This window comes from Mustelus asterias, chromosome 1 (genome assembly GCF_964213995.1).
Source record: "Mustelus asterias chromosome 1, sMusAst1.hap1.1, whole genome shotgun sequence".
Lineage (NCBI taxonomy): Eukaryota > Metazoa > Chordata > Chondrichthyes > Carcharhiniformes > Triakidae > Mustelus > Mustelus asterias.
The window spans coordinates 200429380-200443091 of record NC_135801.1 but is presented as its reverse complement, the minus strand read 5'-3'; the positions used below and the strand labels follow the sequence as shown (position 1 = coordinate 200443091).

Below are 13712 nucleotides of genomic sequence, written 5' to 3'. Positions count from 1 at the left end.
GGGATCACAGTGTGCCTTATAGCTACAATAAGGAATCACACACACACATATATATATATATACATGCAAAGGTAATATCTGCACACACACATTTATAATCATTGCTATAGAATTTTGAATAATTATTGTCGATTTAAAATGTATTTTCTGAAGTCTTGTAAGCTTTTGGCCAATATGTAGCCTGCCCTAAAGCATAATGGGAAATCAGCAGAACTGGACAGGCCACATTCTTTGGAAACAATAAGGTATGCCTTATGAGGATAGGTTGAGGGAGCTTGGTCTCTTCTCCCTGGAGAGACGAAGGATGAGAGGTGACCTGATAGAGGTTTACAAGATGTTGAGGGGTCTGGATAGGGTGGACTCTCAGAGGCTATTTCCAAGGGCTGAAATGGTTGCTACGAGAGGACACAGGTTTAAGGTGCTGGGGGGTAGGTACAGGGGGGATGTCAGGGGTAAGTTTTTCACTCAGAGGGTGGTGGGTGAGTGGAATCGGCTGACGTCGGTGGTGGTGGAGGCAAACTCGTTGGGGTCTTTTAAGAGACTTCTGGATGAGTACATGGGATTTAATGGGATTGAGGGCTATAGATAGGCCTAGAGGTGGGGATGTGATCGGCGCAACTTGTGGGCCGAAGGGCCTGTTTGTGCTGTGGCTTTCTATGTTCTATGTTCTATGTTCTATGTATAGAATATATTCACTATTATCAGTAAGAGACTCTGCAGCTGCAAGCTGCCAAGGTTTTAAAATGAATGGAGGCATTTAGTTAGTGGTTGCAGTGAATAGATGTATTCAGCTTTTACTGATCAGGGGGTAGTTAGCAGACAGCGTTCCCATGGTTAGCAGGTAGCGAGGGCAATCCTTTAACCCACCGGATTTCTATAGATTAGGTTGCCAGGCAATGGGGGGAAGAACTTCCGGGTCCGGTTGACCAATGAATTTCCAATTCTGCTGGAAGATAGAATGCTATTGGCCAAGGTAAATAATGTGTATTAATGTAATTGGATCATCCAGTTTGATGGCAGGTTGGGAGGGAGGAACGAACCTTCGAAAAAGCATATCTGTTTTACACACGTACTGTAACGGCAGAGAGAAAGTGGGATCCTCCGGCTGTCTCTCTCCCAGTGCGTGTTGGCCAAATAAAGAACGTCTTTAACAGCATACTGTTTTCACGAGTCTTTGTATTAGCTGGGTTCAGCTCAATACCTGGCACCAGAGGGAAGCCCCCAGAAAATCCCCTAACACTGATGGTGGGGGAGTCCAGAACTAGGGGTCAGAGTTTGAGGATAAGGGGTAAACCTTTTAGAGCTGAGGTGAGGAGAATTTCCTTCACCCAGAGGGTGGTGAATGTGTGGAATTCACTACCACAGAAAGTAGTTGAGGTCAAAATGTTGTGTGATTTCAAGAAGAAATTAGATATAGCTCTTGCGGCTAAAGAAATCGAGGGATATGGGGGGAGGGAGGGATCAGGATATTGAATTCGATGATCAGCCATGATCATAATGAACGGTGGAGCAGGCTCGAAGGGCCGAATGGCCACCTCCTGCTTCTAGTTTCTATGAAACACAATCAGATCATTCATGATCCTGTTTAATAGCACAGCAGGCTCAAGGGGCTGAATGGCCTACTTCAGTTCCTGTTTTTTAGATTCCTAATATATAAATGATCAATGAAAAACAATTTACATCCAAATTGGAGAGATTCCCACAAGTGAAAGTGAGTACATGTGAACCCAGAGCTCCTGAATGGTCAGCAATATTGAAACTGCTCCATTATCTGGGGAACTTGCTGCCAGTTGGAATGGTGTCATTAAAGTTTACCCAGAAGTGGAACAACAAGAGCATCGTGCCATGCTCCGATCGATGTTTTTTATCTCCCATAGGTTCTTCAGCAGTCTGCAGGAGGTTATGGACTACACGAACTGTTGGAGGAAGGCTGGTTTGTTTGGAATACGCACTATTCCAGGATTCTTGCTGAACAGAGACTCTGCAGTGCAGCCAATGGGAAAGAATTGTGAACATTCTGAGCTACTCACTCGCTATAAGTCAGGAAGAAGAGATTAAATTGGGACTGGAGTGGAAGGTTCATATTCAAGAGACAAAACATTGAAGTACAGGGAAGTTAAAGTCATCACTACGATGTTATTGTATCTTTCCATAAGCTGCCTACATATTTGTCCCTCAATGTCCTGGTTGCTGTTGGGGGGGTCTATAGTATAATCCCATCAGAGTGGTTGCACCCGGCTTATTTTTGAGCTCTATCCATATTGCCTCAGTGGATAAGGCCCCAGTACGTCCTCTCTGAGTGCAGATGTGACATTCTCCCTGACTCGTGATACAACTCCTTCACCGCTTTTACCTCCCTGTCTATCTCATCTGAAACATCAAGACCCTGGACAAATGAGCAGCCAGTCCTATCCCTCTCTCAATCAAGTCTCTTTCATGGCCACAATATCACAGTCGCAAGTACTGATCCAGGCTCTAAGCTCATCTGCCTTACCCAGAATACTTCTTGCATTGAAATCAACACACTTCAGCCCATAAGCTCATAAGATATAGAACATAGAACATAGAACAGTACAGCACAGAACAGGCCCTTCGGCCCACGATGTTGTGCCGAGCTTTATCTGAAACCCAGATCAATCTATTTCCTCCCTATCATCCTGGTGTGCTCCATGTGCCTATCCAATAGCTTCTTAAATGTTCCTAAAGTTTCTGACTCCACTATCCCTGCAGGCAGTCCATTCCACACCCCAACCACTCTCTGAGTAAAAAACTTACCTCGGACATCCTTCCTATATCTCCCACCATGAACCCTATAGTTATGCCCCCTTGTAATAGCTCCATTCACCCGAGGAAATAGTCTTTGAACGTTCACTCTATCTACCCTCTTCATCATCTTATAAACCTCTATCAAGTCTCCTCTCAACCTCCTCCGCTCCAAAGAGAAAAGCCCAAGTTCCCTCAACCTTTCCTCATAAGACCTACCCTCCAAACCAGGCAGCATCCTGGTAAATCCCCTTTGCACTCTTTCCAGTGTCTCCACATCCTTCTTGTAGTGAGGTGACCAGAACTGCACACAATATTCCAAATGTGGTCTCACCAAGGTCCTGTACAGTTGCAGCATAACCCCACGGCTCTTAAACTCAAATCCCCTGTTAATGAACGCCAACACACTATAGGCCTTCTTCACGGCTCTATCCACTTGAGTGGCAACCTTCAGAGATCTATGGATATGAACCCCAAGATCTCTCTGTTCCTCCACATTCTTCAGAACCCTACCTTTGACCCTGTAATCCACATTTAAATTTGTCCTACAAAAATGAATCACCTCGCATTTGTCAGGGTTAAACTCCATTTGCCATTTTTCAGCCCAGCTCTGCATCCTATCTATATCTCTTTGCAGCCTACAACAGCCCTCCACCTCATCCACTACTCCACCAATCTTGGTGTCATCAGCAAATTTACTGATCCACCCTTCAGCACCCTCCTCCAAGTCATTTATAAAAATTACAAATAGCAGAGGACCAAGCACTGATCCCTGTGGCACTCCGCTGGTAACCGGTTTCCAGTCCGAAAATTTTCCATCCACCACCACCCTCTGTCTTCTGTTTGATAGCCAGTTACCTATCCAATCGGCCAAACTTTCCTCTATCCCACACATCCTTACTTTCTTCATAAGCCGACCGTGGGGGACTTTATCAAACGCCTTACTAAAATCCATGTATATGACATCAACTGCACTACCTTCATCTACACATTTAGTTACCTCCTCAAAAAATTCTATCAAATTTGTGAGGCAAGACTTGCCCTTCACAAATCCGTGCTGACTAACCCGGATTAAGCTGCATCTTTCTAAATGGTCGTAAATCCTATCCCTAAGGACCTTTTCCATCAACTTACCGACCACCGAAGTAAGATTAACCGGCCTATAATTACCAGGGTCATTTCTATTCCCTTTCTTAAACAGAGGAACCACATTCGCCACTCTCCAGTCCTCTGCCACCACCCCCGTGGACAGTGAGGACGCAAAGATCAATGCCAAAGGCTCTGCAATCTCATCCCTTGCCTCCCAAGGAATTCTAGGATATATTTCATCAGGCTCAGGGGACTTATCAACTTTCAGTTTATTCAAAATTGCTAGTGCATCTTCCCTCCGAACATCTACTTCCTCCAGCCTATCAGCCTGTGACACCATCTCTTCCTGAAAAACCTGGCCCCTCTCCTTGGTGAACACCGAAGAAAAGTATTCATTCATCACCTCTCCTATCTCTTCTGACTCCATGCACAAATTCCCACTGCCGTCCTTGACCGGCCCCAGCCTCATCCTGGTCATTCTTTTATTCCTCACATAAGAGTAAAAAGCCTTGGGGTTTTCCTTGATCCGACCCGCCAAGGAATTCTCATGTCCCCTCCTAGCTCTCCTAAGCCCCTTTTTCAGCTCATTTCTTGCTAACTTGTAACCCTCCATCGAGCCAACTGAACCTTGTTTTCTCAACCTAACATACGCTTCCTTCTTCCTCTTGACAAGATATTCCACCTCTTTTGTGAACCATAGTTCCCTCACTCGGCCATTTCCTCTCTGCCTGGCAGGGACATACCTATTAAGGACACGCAGTATTTGTTCCTTGAAAAGGTTCCACTTATCATTCGTGCCTTTGCCTGACAATTTTTGTTCCCATCCTATGCTTCCTAATTCCCGCCTGATTGCATCATAATTACCCTCCCCCAATTGTAAACCTTGCCCTGCCGTACGGCCCTATCCCTCTCCATTGCAATAACAAAAGACACCGAATTGTGGTCACTATCTCCAAAGTGCTCTCCCACAACCAAATCTAACACTTGGCCCGGCTCATTTCCCAGTACCAAATCCAATGTGGTCTCACCTCTTGTCGGCCTATCCATATATTGTGTCAGGAACCCCTCCTGCACACACTGCACAAAAACTGCCCCATCCGAACTATTCGACCTATAAAGGTTCCAATCAATATTTGGAAGGTTAAAGTCCCCCATGACAACTACCCTGTGACCTCCACACCTGTCCATAATCTGCTTAGCAATTTCTTGCTCCACATCTCTATTACTATTTGGGGGCCTATAGTAAACTCCTAACAACGTGACCGCTCCTTTCCCATTCCTAACCTCAGCCAATATTACCTCTGTAGGCAGATCCCCTTTGAAATGCCTTTCTGCAGCCGTTAAACTATCCTTGATTAACAGTGCCACTCCTCCACCTCTTTTACCAGCTTCCCTACACTTAGTGAAACATCTATACCCCGGAACGTCCAACCACCATTCCTGTCCCTGTTCTACCCACGTCTCCGTAATGGCCACAACATCGTAGTCCCAAGTACCAATCCACGCCCCAAGTTCACCTACCCTATTTCGGATGCTCCTTGCATAGGAGCAGAATTAGGCCATTCGGCCCATCGAGTCCGCTCCGCCATTCGATCATGGCTGATATGCTCCTCATCCCCATTTTCCTGCCTTCTCCCCATGACCCTTCAACCTATTACCAATTAAAAATCTGTCTAACTCTTCCTTAAATGTACTCACTGTCCCAGCATCCACCGCACTTTGGGGCAGCGAATTCCACAGATTCACAACCCTTTGGGAGAAATAGTTTCTCCTCAACTCTGTTTTAAATTTGCTGCTTCTTATCCTAAGACTAAGACCTCTTGTCCCAGAATTCCCCACCAGAGGAAGCATCCGCTCCACGTCTACTTTATCCAAACCTTTTATAATCTTGTATACCTCAATTTGATCTCCCCTCATTCTTCTAAATTCCAGAGAATATCGGCCTAAACTGTTCAATCTCTCTTCATACGACAAACCCCCTCATCTCTGGAATCAATCTAGTGAACCTCCTCTGAACTGCCTCCAATGCCACTACATCTTTCCTCAAATACAGGGACCAAAACTGTGCACAATACTCCAGGTGCGGCCTCACCAATGCTTTGTATAGTTGCAGCAATACTTCCTTACCTTTATATTCTATTCCTTTAGCTATAAATGCCAACATTCTATTCGCTTTCTTTATTATCTGCTGTACCTGCATGCTAGTTTTCTGTGACTCATGGACAAGGACACCCAGATCCCTCTGCACCAGGACACCCCGAAGTCTCTCCCATTTAGATAATGAGTCACTTTCCCATTTTTCTGACCAAAATGCATGGCCTCACACTTATCCACGTTAAACTCCAAAAGCCACATTTTGGCCCACTCTCCTCACCGATCTCTATCCATTTGTAAGGTTCTTATTTCCTCACTGCAACTTACTGCCCCAAATATGTTTGTGTCATCATGACGAATGGCAGATGGAGTTTAATTTAGACAAATGCGAGGTGATGCATTTTGGGAGATTGAACCAGGGCAGGACTTACTCAGTTAATGGTAGGGCGTTGGGGAGAGTTACAGAACAAAGAGATCTCGGGGTTCATAGCTCCTTGAAAGTGGAGTCCAGGTGGACAGAGTGGTGAAGAAGGCATTCGGCATGCTTGGTTTCATTGGTCAGAACATTGAAAACAGGAGTTGGGACATCTTGTTGAAGTTGTACAAGACATCGGGAAGGCCACACTTGGAATACTGTGTGCAATTCTGGTCATCCTATTATAGAAAGGGTATTATTAAACTAGAAAGAATGCAGAAAAGATTTACTAAGATGCTACTGGGACTTGATGGATTGAGTTATAAGGAGAGGCTGAATAGACTGGGACTTTTTTCTCTGGAGCGTAGGAGGCTGAGGGATGGTCTTATAGAGGTCTTTAAAAGAATGAGGGGCACAGATCAGCGAGATAGTCAATATCTTTTCCCAAAGGTAGGGGATTCTAAAACTAGAGGGCATAGGTTTAAGGTGAGAGGGGAGAGATACAAAAGTGTCCAGAGGGGCAATTTTTTCACACAGAGGGTGGTGAGTGTTTGGAACGAGCTGTCAGAGGTAGTAGTAGAGCCGGGTACAATTTTGTCTTTTAAAAAGCATTTAGATAGTTACATGGGTACGATGGGTATCGATGGATATGGGCCAAATGCGGGCAATTGGGATTAGCTTAGGGGTTTTAAAAAAAAGGGCAGCATGGACAAGTTGGGCCGAAGGGCCTGTTTCCATGCTGTAAACCTCTATGACTCTATCTGCAAATTTGGCTATGGAGCTTTCTATCCTGTATCCGATTCATTAATATAGATTGTAAATAGCTGGGGCCCAAGGACCGAACCCTGTGGAACCCCACTAGTTACTTCTTGCCAGCAGAAAAAAAACCATTTATCCCAACTCTCTGTCAAATAAACCTGTTGGACTTTAACCTGGTGTTGTGAGACTACTTACTGTCCATCAGCCAGTCACCTATCTAAGCTAATAAATTACCCCTAATCCCATGTGATCCAACCTTGTGAATTAACCTTTTGTGCGGCACCTTTTCAAACGCCTTCCGGAAATCCAGATATACTACATCTACAGGAGGGGTGGCACGGTAGCACAGTGGTTAGCACTGCTGCTTCACAGCTCCAGGGACCTGAGTTCGATTCCCGGCTTGGGTCACTGTCTGTGTGGAGTTTGCACATTCTCCTCGTGTCTGCGTGGGTTTCCTCCGGGTGCTCTGGTTTCCTCCCACAGTCCAAAGATGTGCGGATTAGGTTGATTGGCCATGCTGAATTGCCCCTTAGTGTCCTGGGATGCGTAGATTAGAGGGATTAACGGGTAAATATGTCGGGATATGGGGGTAGGGCCTGGGTGGGATTGTGGTCGGTGTAGACTTGATGGGCCGAATGGCCTCTTTCTGTACTGTCGGGTTTCTATGATTCTACAGCAGTGGTTCCCAAACTTTTTTCACTGGGCCGCACTTTCGGAATAAAAATTTGCTGGCGCCACACCGAATATTTTATTGATAAGAAATACATTCAAAAACAAATAAAAAACAACTCCTAGCAGAGCTTGATTCATAACATAGAACACAACTACTTTATAATATGATCATGGGACACCCAGAAAGTATAAAACAATCACTTTGGAAAAATATCTAATCCATGTTTAAATGTTTCTCTGATTGTCCTTGAATCTTCCCGCCACACTTGCCATCCTCTCTCGCCGCACCCAGTGTGGCGCGCCGCACCCTTTGGGAACAACTGGTCTACAGGATCCCCATTAGCCACTTTGCTTGTGGAACTCGAAGAACTCAAACAAATTATTCAAACATAATTTGCCTTTTATAAAACCATGCTGACTCTGATGGGTAGCTTTGACTTTCCAAATGTCCTGATATTGCTGCTTCCTTGATAAGTGATTCTAACACTTTCCCAAAAACAGATGTCAAACTAATTGTTCTGCAAGTTCCCACATTTTGCCTCCCTCTTTTTGAATCGGTGCTTCACATTAGCATTTCTCCAATCCATTGGAGCCATTGTGTTTATTAACCTGTTCCTGCCTGTCCTTCCTTTCAGATTCACTGGTCCTCGCACCTGCCTTCTCCTCAATCCCTCCACTTGCTGACCCGCTGCTCTGATTCCCAGCCCCCTGGCACTCTTTGAATAACGGCCTTACTTTAGCTACCCTCCAATCTGGAGGAACCAGTCCAGACTCCAAAGAAGTTTGGAAAATGACCACTAATGGATCTACTATTTCCAGGGCCACTTCCTTGAGGATTGAAAGGAAGGATTCGGAAACCATGGATGGCAAGGAAAATTGTAAACTTAGTCAAAAGGAAAAAGGAAGCATACGATAGGTTTAGGCATCGAAAAGCTGAGGAAGCCCGTGAGGAATACAGTGAAAGTGGGAAGGAACTGAAACGTGGAATTAGGAACAAAGAACAAAGAAACAAATTACAGCCCAGGAACAGGTCCTTCAACCCTCCAGGCCTGTGCCAATCATGATGCCCTAACTAAACTAACAAAACCTGCGGACCATATCCCTCTGTTCCCTCCCTATTCACCTACCCATCCAGATGTTGCTAATGTACCTGTTTCCACCACCTCCTCTGGCAGCGCGTTCCAGGCACCCACCACTCTCTACGTGAAAAACTTCCCCCGCACATCTCCCTTAAACTTTCCCCCTCTCACCTTGAATCAGTGCCCCCTTCTAATTGACAATTCCACCCTGGGAAAAAGCCTCTGACTATCCACCCTGTCTGTGCCTCTCATCATTTTGTAGACCTCTATCAGGTCTCCCCTCAGCCTCATTTTTCCAGTGAAAACAATCCTAGTTTATTCAACCTCTCCTCATGGTCAACACCCTCGAGACCAGGCAACATCCTGGTGAACCTTCTTTGCACTCTCTCCAAAGCTTCTACATCCATCTGGTAGTGTGAGGAGCAGGACAGCACACAATACTCCAATTCTTCTCACTTGAGAAAGGATATACTGGCACTGGAGGGGGTGCAGAGGAGATTCACGAGGTTGATTCCGGAGTTGAGAGGGTTGGCTTATGAGGAGAGACTGAGTAGACTGAGGCTATACTCATTGGAATTCAGAAGAATGAGAGGAGATCTTATAGAAACATATAAGATTATGAAGGGAATAGATAAGATAGAAGCAGGGAAGTTGTTTCCACTGGCGGGTGAAACTAGAACTAGGGGGCATAGCCTCAAAATAAGGGGAAGCAGATTTAGGACTGAGTTGAGGAGGAACTTCTTCACACAAAGGGTTGTGAATCTGTGGAATTCCCTGCCCAGTGAAGCAGTTGAGGCTACCTCATTGAATGTTTTTAAGGCAAGGATACATAAATTTTTGAACAGGAAAGGAATTAAGGGTTATGGTGAGCGGGCGGGTAAATGGAGCTGAGTCCATGAAAAGATCAGCCATGATCTTATTGAATGGCAGAGCAGGCTCGAGGGGTCAGATGACCGACTCCTGCTCCTAGTTCTTATGTTCCTGATGCGGCCTAACCAAGGTTTTAGAGCGCTGAAACATGGGGGGGGGGGGAGATACGACTGTTTTTTCAGTGCAACCTCAGATCCGAATCTCCGCACTCTGTGCACTGCAGAGGTCACAATTGGGAATACCATTAAAAACCCAGCGGGGAGCAGGGCCTATTCGTGCCACAGTTTGACTGTTCCAGAACTCAGAACCTGCGCAGTGGCCCCGATCTGTCAGCCTGCAGTTTGCTGGACAGCTCGATCGCTGGACATCCCGGGACCCCCACAGCTCGATCACTGGCCAGCCCGGGACCCCCACAGCTCAATCGCTGGACCTCCCGGGACCCCCACAGTGCTGCCTCTCCCAACACCCCCAGGGCTCGATCGCTGGCCAGCCCGGGACCCCCACAGCTCGATCACTGGCCAGCCCGGGACCCCCACAGCTCGATCGCTGGCCAGCCCGGGACCCCCACAGCTCGATCACTGGCCAGCCCGGGACCCCCACAGCTCGATCGCTGGCCAGCCCGGGACCCCCACAGCTCGATCGCTGGCCAGCCCGGGACCCCCACAGCTCGATCGCTGGCCAGCCCAGGACCCCCACAGTGCTGCCCCTCCAGCCCTCGATGGCCTGAGTGCCTTCCGCACAACAATTCCCGGGCCAGCCTTGACCAACCCCCCCACTCCCCCACCCCGGAGGGCCCCAATTTCCGGCCCAACTCCTCCCTCCCCTCCCCCAGCAGTGGTGATCCCCCCATCCCTGTCACCCTGGCAGACCCCCCCCCCCCCCCCCGGGGTCAGACCGCCCCCTACTGGGAGGCAGCCCCCCCAACTGGGCAGAGCACCCCCCCTCTCCCCACCCCGCCCGAATCGCTGCCCTCCCTCCATCCCAGACTGAACCTGTCTGCAGAATGGCAGCGGGACCCCCGCACCCCCACTGATTACCCATCGCCTCCGCCCACTATAGGCCCTGCCCCGGTGCGCAGTGCCAAGGTGCCCCCTAGGCATGGGCACTTTGCCACTTGGGCCATGCCAGGGGCACCCTGGCAGACCCCCCCCCCGCTGCCCGATCCCCTGAGGGGCCCCGATTGCCCCCCCTTCATTATGGCCGGGTCTCCGGCTAGTTCCCCGAAGGTGGGGAGCGACTCTAAACCCCGCTTCCTCTTAAACAGGGGAACAACACTGGCTATTTTCCAGTCCTCTGGGACCTCACCTGTGGTCAAAGAGGATGTGAAGATATCTGTTAAGACCCCAGCTATTTCTCCCTTTGCCTCCCGCAGTAACCTGGGATCGATCCCACCTGGCCCCGGAGACTTACCCACCTCAATGCAATTTAGGATACTCAACACTTCCTCCTGCAATCTACTGACATTCTCAAGAGCGTTCACCCACCTATCCCTGACCTCAACATCCTTCATGTCCTTCTCCTTGGTGAATATCGATGAGCTCAATGAATTCTATGCCCATTTTGCATAAGCCTGGATATTATCCAGATCTTGTTGCATTTGAACATGGACTGCTTCAGTATCTAAGGAGTCGCGAATGGTGCTGAACGTTGTGCAATCATCGGCGAACATCCCCACATCTGACCTTATGATGGAGGGAAGGTCATCGGTGAAGTAGCTGAAGATGGACATCACCCTGAGGGACTCCTACAGAGGTGTCCTGGAGCTGGGATGACTGACCCTCCACAACCACAACCATCTCCCTTTATACAAGGTATCACTCCAAACAGTGGAGAGATTTCCCTGATTCTAATTGACTTCAGTTTTGCTATGTCTCCTTGATGCTATGCTTGGTCAAATGCTACCTTGGAGGGCATCATGTTGGCACAGCAGTTACCACTGCTGTCTACACAGCACCAGGGTTTGATTCTGGCCTTGGGTGACTATGTGGAGTTTGCACGTTCTCCCCATGTCTGCGTGGGTTTCCTCCGAGTGCTCCGGTTTCCTCCCACACTCCAAAGATGTGCAGGTTAGATCCATTAGCCATGCTAAATTGCCTCTTAGTGTCCAAAGGTATGTGGGTTCGGTGGATTAGCCATGGTAAATGCACAGGTTTACAGGATAGGACCTGGGTGGGTGGATTTGGATAAGAGGCTCTTTTGGAGAGTTGGTGCAGACGCAATGGGCCAAATGGCCTCCATTTTCACTTTTGGGATTCTATGGATTCCATGCCAAGGGCAGTCACTCTCACCTCACCTCTGGAATTCAGCTCTTTGTCCATGTTTGAACCAAGGCTGTAATGAGGTCAGGAGCAGAGTGACCCTGGCAAAACCCAAACTGGGCGTCTCTGAGCAGGTGAAACAATGGCCGCTTGATACACTGTTGGTGATTCTTTCCATCATTTTTCTGATGATTGAGATTTATCTGATGGGGCGGTTAGATTTTTCCTGAGTTTTTTTTGCATACGGGACATTCCTGGGTAATTTTCCTCATTGTCGGGTAGATGCCAGTGTGTGGATGGACTGGAACAGCTTGGCTCGGGGCAGAGCAAGTTCTGGGGAACAAGTGTTCAGTATTATTGACGGAATAATGTCAGGCTATATAAACTTCATCGCTGGATATAGCAGGATTGCAGATGTTAGGCCTAATGCATTGATTCGAGGATTGCCAGCTGTGTCTACAGCTTATGATGTGTGCCATGCAGCTAGTCCTGTACTGTAGCTTTACTGTGTTCCCTGCTGGTCTAGTTTTTCATACACACTCTTATCGCGCTAATTTCTTTTGTCAGTCCTCTCTCCTTAATTCATACAGCAGGACTGAGATCCACCAACATCAAGCACAATATTGGAATATGTTTCTCACCCTGTCGATTCTTCCATGATGCAGCCAGCTGCTTTGTTTGGACAGTCACAATGACTCCTTCCTGTATCATGTGACATTCCCAGGTTGTGTCCCATCTCATGAGCGACAGTTACAGATACAGCCAAGTGGCTTGGACGGTTGTCCTAAGAGGAACAGAAAGAACATTAAAAAAAGCTTCAGTTCCTTCCTTTTAGACTGATAATCAGACAGATGATCAGAGAGATAGAATCTCACATTCCCATCCCCCCACCAAACTAAGATCAACTCTTCCCAAATGCACGCTCATAAAAATTCTGGCAAGGATATTGGTCCAATCCCCAGTGAGGTGCAAATCGTGCAGATCCCACTTCCCCAGAATTGATCTCAATGTTCCGGGAATCTGATCCTCTTTGCCTTTCGCCAGCTGCTATTTCTATTCCCAGTAGCATGTGGCACTGGTATAATTCTGGAATTATTCCCTTGCAGCTCCTGCTTTTTTATCCTCTTCCCCTTTTAGAGGCCACTTATTCCCTTTGAGAAAATGACAGCTGTCAATCAGGCTTAGAGTTTTTGTAAGCATTCCCGTTCGGAACAATGGGGTACTTGAGATACATTCAAGCATGAAGGGAAAGGTAATTACGCACAACTAACTGGAGCATGAGTGGAAAACCATTAAGCCGATTTCAAAGCACTGCACTGTGAAGCTGAAAGAAATCAAAGGTTTTCAATGCAATAGAGGGTTGCAGAACAGCTGTTGCCAAGGGAACACCTCAGTGAAATTGACATCTCCACTTTGTCAGAGGACATAGAACATAGAACATCACAGCGCAGTTGATGCGCGACAATCAAGCACGTGGAACAAGGCTTCAGCTATTGAAGGCTTTTATTAGCAAACAATGGAACTAACTAACACGAGTACACCAGTTCAGACTGGAGGGGTCCCGCCGGAGCAGAGGGTCTTATACCTCTCCTCCGGAGGCGGGGCCCCACCGGGATGTGCCATAATAACATTTACCACAGGTAAACACCCTAACCCAACAGTAACATAAGAACAACCCACAGTGGTAACCAACGATGGTTCACCACATTCACC

General features: G+C 47.4%; 1 protein-coding gene across 1 annotated transcript in view; it reads right to left on the bottom strand.

The window, feature by feature from the left end:
- LOC144481080 (disintegrin and metalloproteinase domain-containing protein 12-like) overlaps positions 1-13712 on the bottom strand; it is a 359843-nt gene that overhangs the window by 68006 nt on the left and 278125 nt on the right. Inside the window, exon 11 of the mRNA XM_078200726.1 lies at positions 12641-12783. Within this exon, the coding sequence (XP_078056852.1) occupies positions 12641-12783 (143 nt within the window). The remainder of the gene's footprint in view (positions 1-12640; positions 12784-13712) is intronic.